General features: G+C 48.0%; 1 protein-coding gene across 1 annotated transcript; it reads right to left on the bottom strand.

Moving 5' to 3' along the window:
* Nucleotides 1–6,894: 6,894 nt before the first annotated feature.
* STC1 (stanniocalcin 1) lies at nt 6,895–22,009 on the bottom strand. The gene is made up of 5 exons (XM_063358814.1): nt 21,970–22,009; nt 17,833–18,376; nt 15,376–15,518; nt 14,155–14,366; nt 6,895–10,936 (listed from the first exon to the last, which is right to left on the bottom strand). The coding sequence occupies exons 2-5, from the start codon at nt 17,948–17,950 to the stop codon at nt 10,666–10,668; spliced, it is 744 nt and encodes a 247-aa protein (XP_063214884.1). The 5' UTR covers nt 17,951–18,376; nt 21,970–22,009; the 3' UTR covers nt 6,895–10,665.
* Nucleotides 22,010–25,458: the final 3,449 nt, after the last annotated feature.

The following is a 25,458-nucleotide window of genomic DNA, read 5'->3' as shown; positions in this document are numbered from 1 at the left end:
TGGCAGGGGCTGGAAGGTCTCCCCGGCGCCTTCTCTTCTCCAGGCTGAACCCCCCCAGCTCTCTCAGCCTGTCCCCACAGCAGAGGGGCTCCAGCCCTCCCAGCATCTCTGGGGCCTCCTCCATCCCCGCTCCAACAGCTCCGTGTCCTTCTTGTGCTGAGGACTCCGGAGCTGCCATCCCCATGGTGGTGCTGGTGTTAGAGGCGGCAGCGACTGAACAAACCACGCAAGAGTTTGCAGAGATGTGTCCCTGCCCCACATCAGCCCCCACAGCCCTCTCAGCCCCGAATCCGGGCGGCAATCGAGACGATTCCCCATTTTCAGGTGCCATCCTTTGACGCAAGCGCAGCTTCAAAGGGGACCCTGAATAATCCCGCTCTCCGGCGTCAGCGCCGTGGGGGGAAGAGGGTGAGCGGGATCAAAACTCTTTGACTTGCTTTTATTTCCTTTGCTTTCTTAATCGCTTCCTGGCAGCCCCGGAGCTGCATGAGAAATCCTCCGGAGTGATGCCGTGCTTTCGCCCCGTTCCCAGCAGAGCAGCCGGGAGGGGTTTCGGTGGGGATTAACACCGAGCTTCAGCTTTGCCATGATGACCGAATCCCAAACTTGGTGAGATTTCATCAGTAATTGTCTTAAAATCAAAGTGCAGCTGAGCTGGGAGCCTGAAATGCCTCGCCAGAAGAGAGCACCTCCGTTTTTTCTTTCCCATCACTGCTTAAACCAAATCCATCCTCAGTTTGGCTCGGTTAGACTTTTCCCAGGGCAAAAAAGGACTTTTTGGGAGCTCAAATCTGGGCTGGGGGAGCTCAAATCTCAGCCAGGCGTTGGGATGTCGAAGGGGGGCAATAAGCTGGGCCAGTCGGCTCGCTTCTTTTTAGGCACTTAGGGGCAATGGACGTGGCTAACGGATCACTCAGCGTGCGAGAAACTTATTACTGCATTAAAACAACATTTACAACCCCAGTAAGGAACCGCCGTCTGCGTGACAAGCAGCCAGAGCACATCAAATCGCCCTGACCACACGTGTAATTTAGAAAAAAACCCCACTGTATTATTCATTCCTTCGTATCGTGCCCATCAGCTGAATATCAGGGGATGCCGAAAAAACTAACGCTCGTCTTGGCAGAGCCTGGCTGCGCAACGGGACATGAGCTTTTGGTCCGTCTCTGCTTATCGAAGTGCTGGAAATTCAAGTTAGAGGGAAGTTGTTGCTCTTCATATGGGAAATGATGAGCTTTTTCTAGCAGTTTGACCGCCAGAGCAGAGGGGCGTTCGCTCTTCTCCCGTCAGTTGCTGCAAAATTGAGCAGGAGACGGGAAAGCCGAGCCGGGGACCGATTCCTGCGACACCAACCTGACTTTTTTTAGCTGCGCTTGGATGTGAAATCTGGGAGGTGTCATGGCCAGGTGCTCCTGGCGTCTCAGTTGCACCGAAACGGGCCGTGGGGGGTGGCTGGGGCTGGTGTTCGGGGTGGGATCGTCTCGGCCGGAGCCGAGCTGCTTTTTCAGCCTTGTTGAACACCTGGGGCTGTGTCAGAGTGTCCCGAGTAGCCCCAAAAGAGGATGCTGGGAAAATCCCTGGGTTTTATGGAATTTTCCTCCGGATGCTGATCTTCCCCCGAGTGTCCAGGGGCGCCGAGGCTTCAAGCAAAAGGTCCCTCGTACTTGACTCCCATTAGTGACTAACGACGGGGTGAGCCTCGGGCTCCGTGAACTCCAAACCCCCCCCCCCTTGGAGGAATAAAGCCGCACAATGCTGGGAGCCGAGCAGAACGCCTTTCCACACCAGAGGAAAAAACCCAATATTGTCCTTCTGGTAATCTCATTTTTTCGGCCAGAAGGTACCACTCCCCATCCTTAAGGGAAGTTTGCTCCCTGACCTGGGAATCCAGCTCCGGGGCTGGTGCGTCTCCCCGGGGGCCCCGTGGGTGGATCTGCCCAGAGCCCTTTCCTCTGATGCAGCGATAAAACATCTGCCCTCCCCGGCTCCGTCCATCAAAGCTCTAACAGTGGCAGCGGCTGGGGCTCGGGTGTCCGTCCCCGCCGGCAGCCGGGCGAGTGACGAGGAGGAAAAGGCTCGTGCGTCGTTGGGAGTCCCTTGACTCACCGACGGCAGCTCCACCTCGCCAGGCACGCACTTTTCCCCGAGCTGCCGGGACACGCAGCCTCCTCCTTCCTTCTTCCTGAGGATGGCGGCTTTGCCCAGAGGAAGGAAAGATTTCCCTCGGGCAGGAAAGATCCGCGGCCGCCTGGATCTCGTGTCCTGCCCGGCCGGGGGACGGCGGGCGAAGGGGAAGGCTGTTGGGGCAGGGGGTTGGGCGATGCTGGTGGAAACGGGAGCACCGGAGCAAGCAAACGCCACGGAGGAATGCAAAACCCAAGAAAACATCTGTATTCTTCTCTTGTTGTTCAGAATAATTTCATTTTTTTTAAATTTTCACGCTCGCAGCTCCTCTGCGAGTCTACCCTAAGGGGATGCTGCGCTACTTTGCCGTGGCTGGAGGGACGAAGGCTTTTTTAGGGAAAGATCAAAGGGACCTTTTTCAGATAATTAGCCACGGATGTGAACTCGAATCCCACAGACGGACACCTCATTCCCATGAAAAATCGTGGCCAGCGAATAACACTGATTCTAAGAAACACATGTGGAGCAGTTAAGCAAACAACAGCTCAGAAAAAGATTTTTTTTTTAAGTCCTGAAAAAAAAACCAACCACCTTCTAGGATTAATTATCAGCACCGTAATAAAAAGAAATAGCTGGGCTCTTTCTGCTGGTTGGGACTGTCAGAATTCCCCAGTTGAGAGCAAAATCGTGCTGGGGTTTCGGCACGGCCGGCTGGAGATGGCTGATGATTTTATTGAGCCCGGTTGATTACTCCAAGCCGAGCAGCGCATCGAGAGAAGAGCAGGGATTTGTTTTCGCAGCACAAAACGCTCCAACCTCGCAGACGAAAAATAACCCCGAAGGAAATTCAAAGGAACTAACTGGAATTTTCTCCCGGCTGGAGAATACAGGGAAGGCAGTTTCTATAAAATGGTTTTTCTCTTTAAATAACCATTATGACCCATTTTGTGCGGCTGGACACGCAGCATCCGTCCCGGCCGGGGGGGAAAGGCTGGAGGGGGAAGCGGGAAGGTGCAGGTGATGGGGATCATCCTTTGCAGCCCCAGCCTGGGCTGCCCTGGCCTCTTTGTCCGCTTCAGAATAAAAACCAAAGCGGGGGGGGGGAAAGAAGATAAAAAAAATCCCCATCTGTGTGAAAATAATTACTTTGCCCCCCCCACCTCCATGAGCTCATACAGGTTTTACAAGTTTTTCCAGCTGTCGTCTGGAATAAAACTCCCCGTGTCTCTCGCAGGTATTTTCTGCCTGAGGTTCTCCAGCCGCTTGCAGCCCGGGTCCCTCCCCGGCGCCCAGATAAGGGTGGGGGGGTCCAGCTAAAATTGTCTGACGTTATCTCTGACGCCTCGCTTGGCCTTTTCGAGGAGGAGCCCAGCCTCGAAAATACAACCCTACTGTGATCGAGGTGAGGAAGAGTTGGCTCCTTGGAAAATTCCGATTTATGGAAAGGAAGTCATTTTTGCGAGTGGTTTATGCCATCGGACAATATTGTCCGTAAGCTTTCCGTACGTGCTGAGTGTCCCTCCCTCCGGCCAGGCCTTGGGAAGAAAGGGATTTCCAGCAGTGTTACCCCCCAAAAAAACCCCATCAGCATAATTTTTGGTCTTTGCGCTGAAATATATGAAAAATCTCGCCGGCGTTTGTACAGCGCGGTGTCCTGCGGCTGCACGTTCCCTGCTTTCTAATAAGGTGAAATCTGTGTCCTTTTGCATCCCTTCTGCCCTTTCCTTCTGCGTCTCCCCCATCCAACCTCCCACGAGGGGAACGACCACCGCGGAGGCAATTTGTTTGCACTTTGATTATATTTTTAGCTTCCTACTTCATTTTTTTTTTTTTTTAAAAACTTCTTTCATATTCCCGATCGTACTGGCTGAATCATGGTGGCGAAGACAATGTCCTTTATTATATTGTGGAAGGGTTTGGTTGTGTGGTGTGGGGTTTGGGTTTGTTTTTTTTTTCTGCTTTCTATTTTTTTTTCTAAGTTCACAGGAGGCAGGAAGCGGAGTCTGTTCCCAAATTTTATTCCCGGTGCCAAAGACCACACTCCTCCTCGCCTGCTCGCGCTCCTTCTCGCTCTCCCCCCGCCTCGCTCAGAACAGCGAAGCAAGCAGGAAGGGTGAGGGCCAGGAAAATCTGAAATGATTTTTTCCCCTTGTTTTGTAATGAAACTTTAAAAAAAAATAATAAAGAAATTAAAAAAAAAAAGGACAAGACAAGAACATCAGTCAATCATGTACTTTGGGCCTCGGCCAAATCAAATCAACTCCCGCTCTGTTTGTTCCATTCGAAGACGATGATAACCAGGACTTTAATGCGCCCCGAGCTCTGTGCCGTCACCGAGCCCAGATTTCCTTTTCCAGGAGCTGGTTCCGTCACAGGCTTCCCACCCGGCGGCTCTTTCCGTTAGACCCCCGGCTGCGGCCGGCTTCTGGGAATCCAACGCCTGGTTATTAGCCCTGCGCTAAACGGGGCCTCGGCGTTCTGACTCCTGGGGAGTTGTTGCACTTCAGAAATGTTGTCGCGGTTGGCGACACCAGGTATAAATTTCCCATGAAATGATAATAATGATAATAATGATGATAATGATAATAATCACCATCATCATCATCGTCACCACCATCATCACCATCATCATCAAATAATAATAATAAACAACAAAAAGAAAAATAATAAAACAATAATAATAATCAAATAATAATAATAAACAACAACAACAAAATAAAAAAAAATACTAGAAGCCTCCAAACAGTCTGATTAACGCCTTTGCTCTGCATAAAGAACTTGACTTGACCCACGCTGCCGGCTTTAGACGCTACGTACCTGAATTGTTGACATTATTTATCTATAGGGTACGTAATCCCCACCATGAGGTCATAATTCGGGAGAAGAAAGGAAAAAAAAATAAATCGATATTATAATGCGGCACTTTCTGGTGGAACACAGTCATTTTGCTTTCAAAAGTTCTCGTGTCATTTACTCCTTTCGTTTCGGGGTCGAGTTTTAGGACTGGGGGCAGCCATGGGGAGAAAGAAAAAAACCAAAACCCCACAACCCCGAATTGGCCGGGTTTCAAACATCGTTTGTCGTGTAGAATTATTCTAGAAAAGTCCAGACTTACTGAGTGACTCCGCGCATTGGGGTGAGGCGCTTCGGGCCGGCAAAATCCACCCTCTCCAAGAGCAATTTCATGTCAGGGCTGTATTTTGCTGACGAGGGCTGAGATTTATGAAGATTTCATAGGAATAATACATTGTATTGGCAGTAATTATTTTGTAGTCGTTATTAATTACAAAATAGCCGCCACAGCGGGCGCTTGGCTTCTGTACTATGTCCAAGGCACTCTGCTTTGCCAGAGCAGCGGCGGTCACCGCCGTTGTTTCCAGCAGCGTGCGATTCAGGTTTTGTCGTTCCTGACCGAACGCCGCTCTCGGGCGCCGAGGCAGTGGGGGCCGGGGGGTGTTACTTACCCGCCGGTGATTTACAGGTAGGCGAGCGGATGCTCGGCAAGTGATCCGGGGACTCCTCCCGACGGAAAAGCGAGTTAAAAACTCAGCGGGTGACATCCATTTCCGAGACCCCCGGTTTGTCGGGTGGCGCAGGGGCACCCGCATGAAGGTGGGAAGGGGTTTGGGTTCCTTTTGTGAACTCGACTGATTTGGTGCTGGGTTATGGAAGCGATGCCGACGTTTCTCAGTAATCCTTCTTTTGCTTTCCACTTTTTCATTTGGGGAACGGATTTTATGAGAAACCTGATCAAACTGGCGGTACGGCTGAGTGCTTCGGTTGACGTACATAATGACGATGTTCTGCATTATTCTGGTGAGGAATGATAAATTCCAGTTTTGGTAACTTACCGTACCTTATTGCGAGCTGAGTTTTTGACTAAAAAAGGGATTTCAGCAAAAGCAAAGTTTTAAAAGCCCCTTTTGAAAGTCATTTCTAAGTTGCTGGACGGAACAAGAAGGAAGAAGATGTATTTTTTTTTTATCCACCGTATCGCTAATATTTATTGGTTTCAGTTCTGTCAGACAAGTCTTACCCTAAGTGACGGGGGAAATCATAGTTTTTTAAACTTTACAGTAGCTTTTGCAGCAACGACTCTGAATTAGTCTGCCCGTCTTCCTCCGATGCGTATGAAACTTTTTTTGATCTTCCACTGGAAATTAGAGATTTCCTGAATGAAGTGTAAATGCACATTTCCACCTACATCAAAGCCAAAATCAAGGTATTTTCTTTTTCCTGCAATGCCGTTACGGAGGAGTTCATTAAAAAAAAAACAGTTCTGCTTTAATTTGGTAATCAGGCTAAATAAGAGACAATTGACAAGGTCAGGTCACTGCCAAAGAGAACGTGGAGAAGAGCTTTACGAGCCCTGGGATTTGCAGCCGCTTTCGGACATCGCGGGGCCCGGGATCGGAGGGTTTGGTCAGATCAAATATATCCCAGGGATTTATTCTAGCGATAGATGGGGGTCTAGACGCCGAAAGGCAACCTCAGGAATCATTTACGTCTTTCTACCTATTTTTCTCCGGCCTCACTGCTGGAGCCTCTGCCTCCCCATCCCCGCCACGGCAGGATCCGAGCGCGGCATATCCAGCATCCCGAAGAGACGCAAAAGCTCCGCTGCTCCCTCGAAGGGAAATGCAACAACTGGCTGCGTGGTAGTATCGTAACCAGCAGTCACAGTAAGGTTCAGTGAAGGAGTCCGACACTAAAAAGCCTTAAATTTGACATTTTATTTCGTTGCAGAAGAAAATCCAACATATGCCTCATTATGTTATGCATCTTTAATTATAAAAATAAGCAAAGAAAATAACTTGCATCTTTCTCATTACTATGATATGTTTCAAATAACCTTTATATGAACACACTGAGCTTTAAAAATGTAATTTAAACAATAAATAATGACATATACCAGATATGCTCACTGTTTATTCCAGTACTCAGCAAAAAAAAAAAAAAAAACAACAAAAAACCCCAAACTCTCTCCCCCTTCTAAGTATCTTTAAATTATAAATACATAATGCAAATTTATAATGGCACAAAACATCTAAAGTGCAAACAAATCACAATGAGAATCATGCAAACATTTCTAGATAAGCCCCTCCCCGCCCCCAAGAGAAATCATTTTGCCATGAACGCAAGATTAAAAAAATAAAGCGTTAAGAGATTAAATAAAACGTGAAATAGCTGGACTTAATATTGAGAATCCTTCCCCATCCCCAGGGGGATCTCTCTCACCTAAGTCACACCATCGAAAATGGGGCGTCCTTCCCAGGGGACGGGAAGCGCCTCTCCCGTCTCCATGTCCCCTTCCCGGAAAAGAGAAGAGCTTTACGTGACCTGCTTAGGCTGGATGGCAAAAGTTGGGCAAGGTGAACCCCCGGCCTTTGGATTTCCGGGACGTGTGCATGTGTGGCTCCCTTCCTACTTCAGCAGAGGCGAAAAAAAAAAAAGTGCCATTAAAGCAGCTCAAAAAAATCTCGTGATGGAGCTGGGGCTGTCCCCAGCACGGGGCATCCGGCGAGACCCCAGCGGCGCGGAGAGGCCGAGCTTTGGTTTGCACAGGGGATGTTTCCCTGTCATACCAGAGCAAACCAAAGCAGGGGGAATCATTTTTCCCAGTTGTCTTCCCACCCGTATTAAGGGGACAAGAAGTTCAAATTCCTACTGGAAAACCAAAGTTAATTATTACAACCCAAAAAAGATAGCGCTTGGGGTAATCTAATGCTCCGCCCCGTCCCCAATTCAACTTTATAAACTTTCTTTGGCTTTCCATAGAGAGGGATGCGCAAAGCAACGAAGAAGCCACTTGCCAGGAGGAGCACCTCCATGGAAAATGGTGGCTGGTAGATATCCTCATGAGGAGCACCTCCATGGAAAGTAGTCACTGGTAGATGACCTCATAAGGAGCATCTCCACAGAAAATGGTGGCTGGTAGATGTCCTCATGAGGAGCACCTCCATGGAAAGCAGTCACTGGTAGATGACCTCATAAGGAGCATCTCCACAGAAAATGGTGGCTGGTAGATATCCTCATGAGGAGCACCTCCATGGAAAGTAGTCTCTGGTAGATGTCCTCATGAGGAGCACCTCCATGGAAAGTAGTCACTGGTAGATGACCTCATGAGGAGCATCTCCACAGAAAATGGTGGCTGTTAGATGTCCTCAGCGAGCTCTGCTGGTGCCAGCCCCAGGGGCCTGGGGAACCCAGAGCAGGAGCTGCTTCGCACGGCCCAAAGCTGGGCTCGTAGCACCCATGCAGCCACCCTGGCGGGTGCTGGGACACCACCTCCAGCTGGGGATGGACCTTTCTGTAAATCTTTCCCCAAACAGCGATATGCGCTTGATGCACAGACCCCAGCAAACTCCCCATTTAGTGGTGCCCGTCTCCCAGCGGTGCAGCGGGGTGGGATGCTGCCGGGTGGCGAGTCGCACATGCACAGCTCTGGGATCGGTTTTTAAGCCGAAGTCAAACTTTTAGGGTGAGGATATTCAAAGGGCCTTTGGTTTTCACCTTGCAAAACTTTGTGTTGGACTCTACATACCTGACTGCGATTTAAGAACGAGCAATATTGCATCTTGCTTGCCCTGGACGGCACGATTCAGAGTATTAAAAAAAAATAAAATAACAACCCTCTACCGTCAGCAACATTTTTTGCTGCTTACAATTTTATGACAGCACTTTTGGGCTACATTTAATGAAGACAGCAATATTAGCAATGCTGCCACTGCATCTGGTTTCAATATATTAGCAGCAAGTTATTGTTTAAAGGCTTTGTGGTTTTTTTTTTTAAAAAAAAAAAAAAAAAGTTATATTGCTTTAGATTTCGAAAAGAAAAATAGATCCCTCCTTTATTAGCTCTCTAACTAGTTGAGCAAGAGGCATCCGCTCCGCAGGCGGACTCCAACGGGATAGACTGGGAGCGTGGAACTGGCCTCGTTGATGGCATGCCACAGTGTGGCTTTTTTTGGCTCCCCGAAGCCCGGGCGGGCTACTGTGCAGAGAGCGGCCAGGGGGGGCCCAGCCACGGCTGCTCCGCTCCCGTGGGCAGAGCCGGCCGGAGAGGCGGATGGAGGAAAGGCAGAGCGGAGAGCATGAACGCATGTGTCCTCTCAAAGGCGGGCACACCGCTTTACTTCTGAAGCTTAAGAGAATGGAAGGATTTTTCCTTTTTTTCCTGCCTTTCCCCGGAAATCAACTTTCTAAAGGAAGTTTTACCCTGTGGCAGCTCTGAGAACCCAAAGCAGCTTTTTGTCAGCCATCTGATAATTCCCCAAATAGCTCTCCAGGAGCACTCGTGCCTTGGGTATGACGACGTCTCACAGCAGCTCTGTGGAGATAGGACTGGCCAGTCTGAACTCTTTCTTCTTTTTTTCCTGTTTTTTTTGTCCCCCACCTCCATTTTCACTCTGCGAAGAGAGCCTTGTTTCTGGCCCTGTAATTTCTGTCCTAAGCGTTTTCTCTCTTTCATTATAAAAAGGCCACAGAGTAGAATGTGAACTCTTGAATACGACAGAGATACTGTTTCCCGGAGAAAAAAAAAAGAAATAGCTAACTTACAAAACTAAGTTTATGCAATAAAGTTATTATATTCTGCTTCTTTTAAGCAGACTCTCGTGGAATTTATGTACAGTACATGACAGATTTTAAAACTATTTATACCACAGTTAGAGCAAGACCTTTAATACTCTAGTCTTAAGACAGGGTTTGTTTTTGTTAGATTTCTTTTAAAGCTTTAGACAGTTAAATACAGTACATAGATGTTAGCTTTTAAATACAATGCAGGATTATGTAACCTTCTGACTAGCTTCAACCATCGACTGGCACCTCTTTTAATCATTTCCGTAGTACAAAATGTTCCTTTTCTGATTTGGTGTGTGTCGGGGGTGGTGGTGGGGGTTAGTTTTAACTCATTTTGCACTGTGGTGCCAGGTCACGGTAACTAGACTCGTCCACAGCTAGTGAGTTCGGTAAATCAACGGGTTAACGGAGCTGTATTGGAAGGATTAGGACTGTATGACACTAAGAGACCAGGAATATGACATTCATATTCGTCCATGGCCAGCACAGATTCATAACACGAATTCCATTGACATCTTTAGGATGTGCAATAGTTATTAGTGCATCTATCGTCGCCTACCAGCTTAATACCAGAGAGAACAGGCTATTCTCCTTGGTGCCAAATCTTCAGACCTCAATGGTGTTAGCGCTACAGTACGTTTAGAGTTTGGTGTCTGAAGGCCTGACTACTGTACGGTTATAGTTAAGACTAAGATTGTTCGGGGTTTATTTTTGTGGGGAAGAAAAGAGATGGAGACATTTTGACGGCGGGAAAGCTGAGACACTGAACACAGACCCATGCAAAAGTTTTGTTCGAGAGGAATAGAAAATATTAATGACTAAATCTAAAACCAGTTCCTGGTTGTTATTAAAACTAGCTACAGTACACTTGGTTTGGGTGCATTACTCTTCTAGAAGAGAGACTTCAGCTTTGGTAGTGCTTAGCATCCCTTACACACCCATTGGGGCTCCCCCGCGGCGTTACGCGCTTTCGGCAGAGCTGCGCTTTGCGTGGGCCGGGACGGACCCCTCACCTCGGAGGTTCCTGAAGTAGAGTTTTAGCTTCTGCGGCTCGGTGATACGTCTCCTGGCGAAGTCCGCACGCGGGTGGCCTTGGGCGCAGTGATCTGTCTGCAGCAGGTGGAAGAGGCTTGCCATGTTGGGCCCAATCTTCTCCATCAAGCTGTCCTTGATGGTGCTGACAGTCTCTTCATCGCACTCCAATAAGCTTCTCACCAGCTTGTTGTAATACCTGCACAAGAGTTAGCAGCCGTTATTCCAAGGCATCTCCCAGAAAGACGAAAGAAACAAGGTAAGAGCTGATCTCAACCAGTCCAAGCGATAAAACTACGAGAGAATCAGAATTTTCAAGTCATTCAGGGTGTGCTGGAAATTGATTTTTGACAGCGCACAATGTACATAGTCTCACTGCATCTAACAAATGCCCTGGCCCTGGAGATGCTGTGCCCATGAGGTACGGAAGGAAAACAACCTGTTCAAACTTCTAATTTAGTCCCAAATGAGCGGCTGCTCCAGCTCGGAAAGGTAAGGCTATAAGCACGAGTGATTTTGGTGTTGACTTGGTGGATCTGGAAGAAAGTAGGACCAAGGAGCTCTAGATTGTCATCTAGTAGTTGGCTTAAGTGTACGTTTTACTCTCCGCTAAACATCCCAAGTCTCTAGAGCTTCAGGAAGAAAAATAATTGCATCTTTCTAATGGCCAGATAGGGCCCATCACCAGACGGACTAAACAGACCTCTGGTTTGAGTCAGTACAACCCTTCCTACGAATGAATCCACCCCTGTGGCTCCATTCCCTTTCACCCCTCTCCCTTCCCCTTCAGCAAGGGCCCAGAAGAGGGAGAGGCAAGCTCAGTCCAAGTCAGAGCCTGACAGATGCGTGTACTCCCTGGGGACAGACCTTTAGGGGACACAACCAGTTGTCACTTCCAACAAGCTGAGCATGCATGAAATCACAAGTGAGGACCTTACGCTTTGCCCTGTTGCGCGTCTGCCTCCTCTACAGCCTGCTGCTGCTTTTTCGCCTCCCCGCAGCCTTGCGTACGCGTTCCTTGCTCGAGGAGGGAGCCAGGAAATTGTGCTGATCTCTTTCCCCAGCGCTGTTTGAGCAGAGAACAGGGCTCAAAGGAAGGATCCTCCGCGGGGCTGAGGCAGAACCAGCACAGCCCCGCGCACACGGCTGGTTTGGGCAGGGAGAGCAAAGCCGGCAAGGGGGACCCCACTGTACAAGATAACACCTTCCTAGGGAGAAAAAGTCGGGAAAAGAGGAGCAGTCCCATATTTGCTGGGCTGCTTCTGCCTGAAAGGACGTCGGGGAACTTATTTTAAGCCTTTAAGGTCACCGTGACATTTTTCCACAGGATCGGAGAAGAGAATAACCTGCAGGTGGAGGAGGGGAAGGAAGAGGGAAATGAGAGTTCGCATTCAAACTCCTTTCCTAAGGCTCAGCTTTGGCCTTTAGAGCCGCCAGTGGAGGTCAGGTGAGGTTAAAGTTTCTGCTGCATCTGAAGCACAAAAGGGCCAGGCTTTGGCACAGGGGAGCAGAGTGCGAGCGCGATTTCGCAGTGCGAATATTAGGGTCTGAAGCGTGCGCAGTGGTTGAGGATGAACAGAGCTGTGCAAGCCACGCGTCCAGCTTCAATCAGCCCCGGTCTATCAGGACAGGAGGAACAGATCCTACCCGCCTTCCTCCGCTCTGCCGACAGCTCCTTCACACAAACACAGCCCGGTGGTTTCCATAGCTGGGGCTGCACTCAAACAGCTCACTAGTGCCGTTCGGTAGCCGGAGTGCAAGCAAAGGCAACAAGGCTTTCCTCTCCTCCTGCTCCTGCCATGAGATTAAATCACAGGAAGATGCTATGACCTTTAACTACTTCCTCTCAGTGTCCCCGGCCAAGTGGCACATTCTTATTCTGTGGCTATGTTGGGAGAGGGGCTGGGAAAGCAGGATGCTTTAGGAGACCTCAATGTAAACTATTAGCTGGGAAATCCTGCTGCTTTTGTTACTCAACATGTCATAATATCCTTTGGCTTCGGCGAGGGCTGGCGGCTGTGGGGGAGGAGTTCCCTCCGCCTCGGGAGACGGCGGCTCCGGTTCAGGCTCAGTCTTCTGGAGAGGAACATCCCCAACGCTGCTGCCATCTCTGCAACCTCCCTCCCTCAAGTGTCCACACGTCCCTCCTTCACCCCAACGCCCCCACAGCCCCACCAAGGGCTCTTTAACTCTACAATCCATCGTATTAACCCAAACTGCTCTTTCTGCCTGTAAAACACTGATGCCACAGTGCTGCCGGCTCCTCGCCCCGGCCCTCGGGGAAACGCTCAAGCAAACCTCTTCCAAATTCGCTTGGGGGAAGAGGGGAAAGACACACAAGTATAATTTTTGCCTTCCCACAAGTATAAATTTCTGGATATAATATCTACAGTGGAGTTTTCAATAATAAATTTATGCCGGTCAGAGATGCAACATCTATATATCACTTGCATACCTCTCCTAGGATAGGTCTGGTGGTTTAAGATGCTTCTAGATCGAGTCCAACAGTCAGCCCAGAGGAGCTGTGGCATTCGCCGCAGCCAGCCAACACGTTGAACTGCAGCTTGGTCTGTTTGCACTCCAATTCTAGAGCATATTTACTCAAACTGTTCAAAAAGATCCCTTTTATCCCAATCACAAGACTCAGCACTGATTGTTCCAGGATTTAGAGGAAGAAATCCCTGCCCTTGCAGCGTGACTGCGCAGACTGCAGTAGCTCCCTGAAGCTTCTCTCTGTCCCTTGTCCTTGGAGGATGGGGACAGGCCAGTTCTGTGCGCAGATGAAGGTGCCAGAGGGCGGCGTGACGTGCCCGTTTCTGCAGGCAGCCTTTGCTATCGAGAAGGAACAGGGGTGAAAACCCGAAAAGAGACCATTAAGAATACCAGACTATCCCTGGAAATACTGGATCATGGCAGAATAAGGTTAGAGAGGAGCCTGTTCTTCATGTTACCATGGTAAGGCCTCATTTTCTAGGGGCCATGTAAACCCAAAACCGGGGATGGCTGCAGTCTGAAGAAGTGAATGGAATTGCAGTAGGTTGAGAAGCTCTTCAGTGCTCAACATGCCAGAGATGCTATATTAATCAAACTGGTTTGGTATTTAAAAGCTCTGCTTACCATTATACTACATTCAAACTAAAAGAACTAACATTTAAACAAACTCCAGGCTTCGGAGTAACGTGTGTTTAGTTAATTTTATGATTCTCCCCTGGAGATGTTTGTGAGTGTATGTACCAAAAAGAGAATTAGAAGAATGCTGGTAAAACCGAACACAGATTTGAAAAGGCAGAGCGCGTTACTTAGGCTAAGCTATATTAGGACTTGTAAGAAGTCAGTCAACTTGGTTCCTCTCATTTCTGTCTCCGTGCTCCACATTTTTGCATTTGATGCATTTCAGCTGAGGAAAGCTTCACATACCGGTTTGAGAACTGATTTGGAAGCTGGACGACCTCCGTGATGGCCTCGGGATTTCGTTTGGCAATGCCGCACATGTCCAGCTTGCTGTAGCACTCCTCTTGCACTTCGGAGATCATTCTTTGGAAAGTGGAGCACCTCCGGATGGCAAGGAACACCTTGGACGTAACCCCATTTGCAATGCACTTCAAGCTTTCTTTCACAAAAGCTTTTCCCTGGAAACAGAAGCAAAAACCTTAAACTGCAACAGATTTCATAGAAAGGGATGTATTAACAGACACTCCGCTGTGGTTGGCTGTTATTAATTACCCTCGCTGCAATTAACAGACCTGCTGGAGGTCCCTTACCAAGCACGGCAGGGAACTGGACCCTAAATGCTGGCGACTAAGGCGCAGTTATATTCACAGCGGTTTCAGTCGGGATGCACACAGTCCAGGGAGAACAGGGAGCTCCTGTTCCCAAAAGATGTAGGCAATGGAAGTCTTTGCGTGACCAGACCTCGGAGTGCCAGCACCAGAGATGGGCCAATTCTGCCCTCCGGGAGGGGGCTGGCCGCTTGCTGCACACCAGCCATTTAACGCACCAGCCCTCAAGATGCTTTAAGAGCTTTTAAGTTTGTCCTTGGGAGCGAGAGCGCGGGGAACGAGGGGGCGTGCACATTTTGTGAAGAGAGTACGAAGGAAAAGGGCCACAGTCCTCTGATATTATCCTATTTATTCTGCTGGGAGCGACTGCAGCTCCGGAGAGGCCGGTCTGGCTGTGCATTCCCAAACCCGAAGACTTCCAATTCAAATCCCAGCCCTGCGCCAGCTCACACAGTCAGAAGACTTACTTTGTTAGAAGAACGTTTATATTTCCTCCTGAAGAGGAAACGTAGCTCTCCGCCCCACAGAACGCTCCTTGCCAAGTCCTCACACATAGCGTACAGTATGTGGAAAATGTACTGTAGAAAATAGCCCTGAAGGATGCGTTTGTAGCCAAAAACCCAAATCGTGGTTCAGAGGAGTAGCTAAGCAGCAGGAAGGGCTGCAAGAAAGGAAGGGTTAAGCCTGCGCAGACCCCATCTCCATGAGGACACAGAAATTAAGGCATCCATTCAGCAAAGCATTTAAGCACGTGCTTTAGCGCCGCAGGACTTGTAAAAGCACTTTATTGAATCGGGGCATGAAAAGGGAGCTCTAACGGCGAGGTATTATTCTTGTCCCCTTTATACTCGTACCGTACCTGAGTGTCAAATTTAGCAGCACTGTAGAGGAAGGACTTGCAGATGTCGTACATGCCATCCGTGTCGCACGTGGAGTTCTCCAGGCAGGCGAAGGCCCCGCAGCCCACCTGGAGGGCACTGTTCAGGCAGCGAACCACCTCGGCTGCGGAGAGAGGCACAACCACAACATTACGTACGCGCCGCTCCCCGACACCCAACACCAGAAAGCCCTTCCCCAGCGCAACATCAAGTCATGCCCAACCGCAGTCAAGCCTTATTGCTTTTGGGGACTGGAGGGAGACGTAATGAAGAGAGGCCAAAGGGAGCTTTATTAACTCAAGTCGTGCAACATATCAAGGAATAGAACCTGCAACTGCCGAAACCTTCAATTGGTTGCGTATGGATTAAAAGAGAGGCAACATCTGATAGCCTTGGATTAAATGGAGATTTACGGGTCCATCCCAACCTAATTCTGATTGCATGAATTTACAGCTTTATTGAGAGCTCCTCTAAGGAAGGCAGAAGGAATGAGGATGGGCCCATGAAGAGCACTGGGCGGTGAGGTCTCCTCCATGGTCCCAGACCGAAGGGAGGTCAGAGCAGCTCGGCACCATCTGGCTCACAACCCTCGTTTGAAAAATGAGACCGAAGCGATGGCGATTGCCAAGAAGCTGGCATAAAATTTGCACTTGGTGCGAGGAAGCGCTGGTTTTGCTCGCCTCGGAGGTATTTGTGCAATTCTAAAAAGCATACAGTATCTAGAAATAAGATTTTAGTTTGCGTATCAATTATCAGAACTGCAAAGGACTTGAACAAGCAGCATGGTGCTAAATACTGACCTGGTACCCAGCAGTTTGCAAGCATAGCCAAGAAAGGTCATATTGCTGAAGATTCGCAAAGAGAAGGGACATTTGGGCAGAGAAAAGTTAAGGAAATGGTGCTGCCCACGTCTAATTAAAATCTTTGAGGCAGTAGTTAGTCTGAACAGGAGGGTGAACATGTCATCCCATCTTTTTTAGAGCAGATACTAAGCATTTTAACAATGAATCAGCAGTATTGCCACATGATTGCCGTGAAATTAGTAGGGATTAACCTTTTTTGGTAAGCTGAACATCTGTCCCCTTATGTGTCTGTGCAAGGCATATTCATTACTTTTGCAGATCATGTTACGAGACATTCTTTAGGAAGAAATGCAAACCCAGTGTCTCCCATCGAGATCCTAGGTGTGGGAAAAGTGAGGATTTGCATTTTAGCGGAAGAGAACACACCTTATTAAGAGCTAAGTTGTAGCCTGAAGACGTATCTATAGAACTAGGATCTTTACAGAAAAGAGGAGGAAAAAAAATATTTTAAAAAAAAAAATAAATCACCCAATTAACCCCTCCTCATTCTCCGCTCTTGCTTACGTGCCTGAAGGGAGAAATATTTGGTAAGATCATCCTCTCCCCAGTTCATAACCTCCCCATCGCACAAGTCATTCCCATAATTATGTTTCCACAGGTTCAAATTATAACTTTGCTTTCAGCAGACTTAGTATGCATTAAGCTTTTATTGTTTTAGGCACGGTGCAATAGTGAGACCCTATGTTTCTATAGCAACCAAATACAAAAGGAAATTGAGCAAACACCCTAGTATAATGCTGCAGAGCCTTGCAGATCTAAAATAAGACATCTGTTAATGAGCTCCAAATTAGAGACCTAATATCTTTTCAGTATACTAGAAGACAGATTTTTAATTTCCATTGTTCAAGACAATGTGTCCAACTTATCTAAGCATCTATAGTGCACAAAGTAGAGACATCCAGAGCTGACTTGCCAGCAATTTTTTTATCCGTTGTAAAAGCAAGTTTGCTAAATGTCACAATTGTATTTTTATGGTACCATCTAGCTGATAGCAATCAGTTTTTGAAAATAAATGCTAGCAGTGGACAGTTTCTAGGTTACTGCATTCTTCAAAGTCACATATCTCTCTCCCCCTCTCTGAATAGACAGATGTTTGGAAGAACAATGGTTCAGTCAAATTTCCACGGATTTTATCAACTTCCTAAAAAGCAAGGAATTTAACACCAAAGTATGACTGCAACTGGAGAAGAGAGAAAGATACATGCAAGCAGGGGGAGGAAAAAAAAGAAAAAAAAAGTACATGGAACTCATTTAGTAGCTGGGGGAGGAGGAGAGAGAATGGATCGCATCCTGCAAGCAGATCACACACCGGTTCCCTGACCCAGCTCCTGAGAGGAGAAGATTTCTTCTCCAGCTATGCACCAACATCCTCCTGAATCAGACCCTTAAATTAATCTTTGTTCCTACCAGCCGTTAAGTTTATAAGCAAAAAAAAAAAGAAAAAAAAAGAAAAAAAAAAAAGAAAAAAAAAGAAGAAAAAAAACGAAGAAAAAAAAGAAAAATCAGCAGTAGAGATATCTGAAACAGTTTAACACATCAGGGCTCAGGCTCAAAGCCCTCCTTGCTGGGTGTTACCTGAGTTCTGGGCTGCAACCCTGGGCTTCCTGGGGCTCACAGAGTCATTCTGTTCAGCTTCATAGGATGCAGATGCACTGATCACCAGCAGCAGGAGAAAACCAGACTTTAGGAGCATTCTCTGACAAGTTTCCGCTAAGTGTGTTTTTTGGGTGGGTTTTTTTTTTTTGGTTGATTTTTTTTTTTTTTTTTTGGTGTACGTGTGTGTGTCTCTCTCTCTCCTCTTCCACTTCGGCTTGAGCAAAGATGTGGATCTGGATACGCGCTCCCAGGGAGAGAGAAAGGAGTCTGCCGAGGCTCGGGGACGCGCTGCAGCCGGGCTCTGCCTTGGACCCTCTGGCTCCTGCTCGGACCCTCTGGCTCCTGCTCGCTGGGGGACCAGGAGCAGCGCCGAGGGCTTTTATAGCCGCCCTTATCGGTCCCCCCCGCGGGCTGCCGAGCCAATCGGGAGGCGCTGGGCAGAGCCAATGGCAGACTGGACTCATTCAAGCCCCAGAAAACTGCAACTTCACAGGAAGAATATTTTCCAGCCAATTAAAAGTACCTGCCAAACAACAATAACCCAAAAGTTAATCTTTGGAGAGGCGGTGGGAAAAGGGGGGGGGGGACACGACACACTTCCTATGGATAATTGAGCTTAAGGAAATGACAGGGCAGTCCTGAATCTTCCCCCACCCCAAAAAAAAAAAATCACCTGCCCTTTAAGAAAAGCTATTTTCCCATCCGTTTAGCAGTTCTCCCAGGGTTGCAGCAGCTTGGAAGATGGGAAGGGGCATTTACGGGATGGGGGCTGGCAGCGAGCCCTCCCGCGGGGCAGCTCCGCACCCAGCCCCAGCCGGGCAGGGGGGGACGTACCTGGGTGCGTGCGGATGGGAGGCATCTCCTCTCGCCTGCCAAAGCCCGTGTGCGCAACACCGAACCCGTGGACAAACACACTACGCCTCACGTAGGCACATGCAAATACCCCTTCGGTGCCTAAAACCTTATTCCTCGTGCATTCCTTATCTTCCCCTCGCTTGCACAACTACATTAATAAAATCATGCGTTCATACCTCACACTTCAGCTTAGTCTTGGTTTTACTGCTTCCCAGCAAGCTCAAGAAACGATTTTTTTAGGCATTTGGTGGTTTTTCTCCCCCCTCAAGTTCAGTCCTGTTTTTCAGATTTCATAACGGGAGGAGGCACCCTAATGCTTGATTTAATCTTCATTTTAATAGGCACATAATGAGGATTAACACACTAGAGAACTGATTATCCTGTATACCAGAGACAATTTAAGGCTCTGAGTATTTAAGGGATGAAAGTGTAAGCAGTAGTATTAAGCCTTAGAGCTGAAAGGAAATCAGGAAGGTGCACAGAGAAAGAAGATTTATAGATAAAAAGTTACAAGTTCCTGCAGCTTAGAATAAGTCGAAAGATTTAGATATCAGATATTGCTGATCCGAGACAAGATAGCTTCCTTTGGATCTTGAGCCTGTTTGATTCCCCCTCAGCTATGCCCACGATCTTTTCTTCTCGAAGGAAAAACGCTCTGATGTTTGTGGTGCCAGGCGAGGAAACGCAGCTCGAACAGATTCGTAGATACATCCACGCACAGAAGTTCCGTTTGGATGAACCCATTCTACAAATCTCTTTTAAGTGGAGGTGCAAACCCCCCTCGTCCTGTGCGCATTCATTCAGGTTTATGGGTGGCTAAATTTAAGTCAATAAGGAAACAATTTAGAGAAAAACAGAAGTAGCCTCTTCCTTAGCGAAGCTCCAGAAACAGTGCCCGCCGCTTTCCCTCATTCCTCTCTTTTTTTGCCTAGACGTGACAGCTCTGACGGTGACAACAGGACCGCTCTGGCTCCTCACCCCATCCCTGAGCTCCGATTTCTTCCGAGAGGGAGCCGACAGCCCGCTTTGGGCTGCACAGCCCCATCCGTGGTGGCATATTTGGTGTCAGCTTCAATTGGAACAGGAACAGGAGCAGCGAGGTTGTAACTCCTGCCTTGGGGTCAAAATAACAGCTGGGCCAGATGTTCCAAGAACATTCAAAAAAAAAAAAAAGAGCCCTGAAACAGAAGGGTTTCGGGTTTCGTCTCAGTTCTGTGACACCGAGCCAATTTCATTAAATGAAATAAATAAATAAATAAATAAGAAGAAAAAGAAGCAGCCCTGCAAGAGCGCTGCGGTTTCTCTACTTAATAGGACCCGTCCAGTTTGCAAGTGAGAATAATCCCATAGGGTTTGATTCTGATTAAATCAAAAGCAACTCTGGCATTGACTTCAATGGGGGGTGAATCACCATTCTATCTAAGTCCTATTTGGAGTGGAAGCATTGCATTTTCCACAAAATTGAATTTCAAACTCAAAGCCCGATTTCTCCACCCCTTCACCCCCAAGGTGAACATTCCTACTCGTCTTTTTTAATGTTTCAATCTGAACTGAAGTACTTTGCAAAACAAAACAGGTTGTCCTGGCCCTCTGAGCACGTATACATCCTGATTTGAGTCCAAGTGCCAGGAAAAATTAGTAGGGAGCAGTTCCTATAGATACTAAAATCCTTCCAGCACATTTTCTATTCTTTCTCGTATCATTATTCCAGGGCTGATTTACTCCTTTAGGGACATATTCAGTATTCGTACCTGCTGCGTATTTTTAAAGCAACCAGTTTTAATGACAGATAGCAAAACCGGGAGACTAATTGTAAGACGAGGTTGAGTTTGGCAGTGGGAACGGGCACTACACTACAGTGCGATATATTGGATCAGGATACATGTAAACTTTATAATATCAGAAAAACTTCATCGAGGCTCCAGAGCGACCTTGTGAGAGGGCGGCACCTTTATTAGTGCTTTACGAAAGCGGGAAAATGAATTCAGGAGTGAAGGACCCATACTGAGTTCCTGTCAAATTTGGCAGGAGACTTGTACAAGCAAATTTCTGCGTGAGACATTTGAGTCCTTCGGTACCAGCGTATATTTGCATTACTTATTTTGCATACTGAAGGCAACAAGGACTGCAACCCCCCCCCGTATCTTCCATTCTGCACTCACTTTATGATGGCAGAGGAGCTTGGGCTTCTCTCTTGTACTCAAGCTTTTAAAGGGAAAAAGAAACAACCAGCGCAGGAATCATTAGACTGTTCAAAGACCGATGGTTTGCTCCCACCGGGGTCATACCGTTAAGACCGTTGCTAGAAGGTTTAGGGACACAAGAAGAATATCCATTATGGGGTAAGATTTTCCCTAAAAATCGTCCTTCCTCCTGTTCTCAGTTAATAGCTGGCCTAGACCCCAGAGACGTCACCAAAGGAGAAAAAAAATAAAATAAAACAAAATCCCCAAAGAAGTTCCACTGTTCGTCACTAAAAGCTTGGTATAACCTTTAGCTAGAAGAATTTTCTCTGTAGCTTCCCTTACAGGGTAAATGCTGCCCTGAAGTACAAGGGTTTGTTTCCTGGCTCATAGACGTAAAGAAAAAAAAGAAAGGCACTGTCAGCCCTGAGCGAACCATCCCCTTCTTTCCATTTCCATTCAAGAGATCCTATTAAACAGAACAGTACACACTATTGTACCGCTGCTAGTCTATTCCCAAGGTGTTACGATTTTTGTCCAACCTCAAGAAGAAATGTAGGAGGGGGGAAAAAATAAAAAAAAAAAAAAGAAAAGAAGAAAAAGAAAAGCGGGGAACCCAAAGTCAACAACCCCCCCGCTTTGTGCTCAGCTGCTCGCTGGAAGCTGCTGGGAGGGCAGCGGCCCCCCCTGCCATTGTGTAACTGGATCCCTGCCCACCTTTCAGCCCCCCCCTTCCCCAGCACAGGACCCCTCCATTCGCTCCGCTCCGGAGGGACGTGAGCAACTGCATCACCTCGGGAGTTAGCAACGCTCCGCTGGTTCGTCCCTGCACGTCTGCTCCTTCCAAGCAAACCAACCTCCTCTCGCGCCGGCGACACTTTGGCACACACGTACGCAGCCACCCCACCCTTTCCTCGCGGCTCGGCCGGTTGACACACCGCACTTAACGCTGCTAACAGGCAAAAGGGACGGCTGCGAAGAGCCGCCGCCGAGCAGCACCGTGGGGCAGGGGGGGGGACAGGTTTGCGTGGAGCAGGACCCACGTCCAGCAAGGGGCAGAGCACGCTCCCCTCCTCACCGCAACTGGAACGTGCGCGGAACCCCATGGGAAAGGCTCCGTGCCGTCGGAAGGATCAAACCTGCGCTGTCTCGAGGCCTTGAGAGCTCGCCAGCCGCCTGCACACATCTCGCCGGACCAGATCCTCAACAGGTGTACATTAGTCTAACCGCCGAATTCAATATTAGCCCTTCATCTACGCCATTATTCTGATGCGTCACCACACGCTGTCTGGATGCGATTCCCCGCCGTAGAGTTATAAACCAGGAGTAGCTTCAATTACACTGACAGTATAAAAGCAAAAGTAAGGGAGAGGCTAAGCAGAACCTTTTAATTTGCTTAGCCCAAATGAATAACCCCGGCTGCACCAGTGCAAGTGATGTCAGAACTTGTTCCAAAAAGCAGGATACAATTTAAGAGTTACCTGGGTGTCTGCCCCAACAAAACCACTTGGATCCATCTGCAGGCTTTGGCCTTCGCTCCACAAACCTGGCAACAACAACAGCAAAAAACCTGCTCAAAACCTCCTTGTTAAACAAAGGGATTTAATATCTCTGGTTTACATGCAAAAAGTCAGAATAGGTTTAATTGTGTCACAACCGCCGCATGCTTAAGGTACAACTGTTTAATGCCCAACATAAGGTTGCAACTATTGTCTTCTACTGTGTTTGAGTTAATCAGAAACATAAATGAAGGCAAGTTAAAGGTCTGCCCATCTTACTGTACGACATGATTTATTCACTTCGCACAATTTGAATTTTTTTTAATAAAAGGAATTATGTATTTTAGTATACTTCTGCTGGGATTGTTTCGTATCTCGTAAAAGCAATGCATGATGAAAAGTGATTACTAATAATAACCCGGTATTACTTGTAATCCTACGCTCTAAATCCTGACTGCCTGTTTCAATGGGATTTTGATTAAAGCCAAATGTGCATCACATATCAGATACATAAAGAACTTTCAGCACTCAATTCCTGGTACCTTGGCCTGATCCAGGCAGTGAAAATACTCATCAGTGGAAGGTCCTCTAAAGGCACGGCTGTGGCAGGCTGCCAGCTTTACTCTAACCAAGCACGGGTATTGTTGGCTTGGACTGGATTTGTACCCGAAAAATAAAGAGTCAGAGGTTTTTTAATCCTTCCGTTCAGTGGGTAGACGTGCCAGTCCCAGCCCCAGCCCCAAAGCACTGGCCAAGAGGAGTTACAGAAGCAGGACGTGGCCCACAGAGGCGAGGAAGTTGCGTTTGCAGGCGGCAATATGCTTTGGCAGGTTACCCCGCATCGTGCCGATGAGTAATGGAGTTTGGAAGATGCACATGGAGACAGAACGCCAGGTTCTGCACACAGTGGCAGAGCTGTTCACCTGAAGTGAAAGCGATCCGAGCTCAGAGATGCCGGCACAGATGAAGAGGGGGGGAAGCCCCCCAGAATTTTAGGGTTCTCGGACACCCATCACCTCTCCTCTCCGCCCTGCAGTTCACCAGGCAGTTGATCCAAAATCCCCAAATCTTTTGCCTACAGCAAGAGTTAATCCCAATTTTGAGGGGCTGTGGGTAAAACCTTTACTCAGGGACACCCCCATCTACATGGGACTCCCACCGCAACACTCTTTGCCACAGAGACACCCCACCCTCACGCTTGCAATAAGTATTTCCCCCCCCCGCTCCACAGCCTGATGACACTGGCAAATATCTAAATAGTTTCTTGCAAAGGCTTGCCTTAACCAGAAAGAGGATCTCTCATTAAAGCATAAAATTAAACACTTCAGAACAAAGATATTGGCACATTAATATGGAGATTCTGCCTCCCCCCCCCCCCTCATCAAAATGCATTAGCCCTTCATGTGCAATTTGCATTGGAAAGCGTAGGAGCCACATAGCATTAACAGCTGTGAAATTGGTGTCATTCTTAAAGGTTAAAATAAACCCAGCTATTCTCTAAAGCTGCCAAGCATTTCTTTGCAAGATCTATGGCCAGAGCCTTCATGAATCATGAATTTGCTTTTTTTGTGTGCGCTGCGGAAGGATCCTTGGGAAGATCTTTCCCCTGTTTACAGGCAGGCAAGAGCATTCCTTGCTCAGGCTCTCACAGGGTGACCTCAGTGCTAGGTGTGAAAGGAGGCAAGCAGGAATCAGCCAGCAATATACATTTCAATTTGCACAGCAGCTCGTTAAAAAAAAAAAAAGAAAAAAAAAAGGGAATGACATGGCAGCCTCCTCACTCCACTCTTGAGAAAGTCTCTTGAAACTTTTCTAGCCAATAGTTACTGGAATTTGTTTTGCAAGAGTGTCATTTTGTATTTTTTCTTTTTATTACCATAACAAGTCACAGATCCTAAAGTTAGCATATTAAATATTCTGGTTACCGTACTGACAAGAACATTTAACGTGAGAATCATTCTTCCCCTGTGATTTTTCAGAAAGACTATGCTCAGGGAAAAACTACCAAGGCCTCGCTAGATAAGCGGAGCTAAGTGAGCAGAGCATAATTCAAAACATACAGAAGCAAACGGGAAAGCCCCCCTGGGGATTACGGCCCCAGGCCTCCGTGCCAGAGGCTGACTTGGAGCCGATGGAACCCCAGAACTGCAGGGGCTGAGGGGCCCTTGAAAGCCTTGTCCCTCCTGGAATTTGGGCTAGTCAAAGCACAGGCCACTGGATGCTTCTTGTCCTAGTCCCCACCCTGAAATACCCGTATGCAATACCTGTTTGTAACAGCAGAAACACACACAGGGTGTTTTTAGAAGAAGAAAAAACCAGGGAAGTTTTCCATATTTTCTCTGAGGTTGCACATCAGCGATGCAGCCGTTCTTCTCCTTTGAGGGCTCCTGATAAAAACCAGTGGCTCAGCATTGGGCTTAGAAGAAAAGGTAGCCCCCATAGCCTCACTCGCTGCGAACTCAACCACAGCGATCATGTCTCATTGCCCTCGGAAACGTTAATATTTATTACGCTAATTGGAGGGAAAGGCAGTTCCATACGCCTCTTTCCAAGCCTGTACAGAGAGTAACGGTGGGGCGTTCTCGGCCATGCCTCACCCCTATGAAGTCCCACTTGTGATACCAAGCCAGGGGAGCGTCCGGTGCCGGGGCTGAGCGTAGTGTTCAGACGGGAGGTTAAATCCAAGTGGAAACGGGCCTCGAACAGCTTGTTCCCAACCCTGCTCCGCCTGCCGCCCTCCACAGCGCATGCTATCCTCCCCATCTGCTGCTTTGGATGTTAAACCCCGAACATTGCTAAATAAGTAGGGCTGTGAAGAGTCGCGTGTATTGTCTGGCTGAAGTTCACTGCGGGTTGGCCTCCGAGGGAGACGATGATTAACTCGCCAGCACAGTTGGGGCAGTGAGAAAGGCTGGGGTTTGGAGAGAAGCGAGTCAGCATCTCCGGCCCTCCGCTTGCCGTCTCCTTCAGCAGGTTCAGCTGGAGCAGGGCGTTTCGTCGCTACACCTCACACCTCCCTTTGCAAACGAGCAGCAGGGAGCTCTGAATAATGTATTGTGGTTTCCAAG

The sequence above is a fragment of the Chroicocephalus ridibundus genome, chromosome 23 (genome assembly GCF_963924245.1).
Source record: "Chroicocephalus ridibundus chromosome 23, bChrRid1.1, whole genome shotgun sequence".
Taxonomy (NCBI): domain Eukaryota; kingdom Metazoa; phylum Chordata; class Aves; order Charadriiformes; family Laridae; genus Chroicocephalus; species Chroicocephalus ridibundus.
This window is presented reverse-complemented; position numbering and strand designations above follow the sequence as displayed.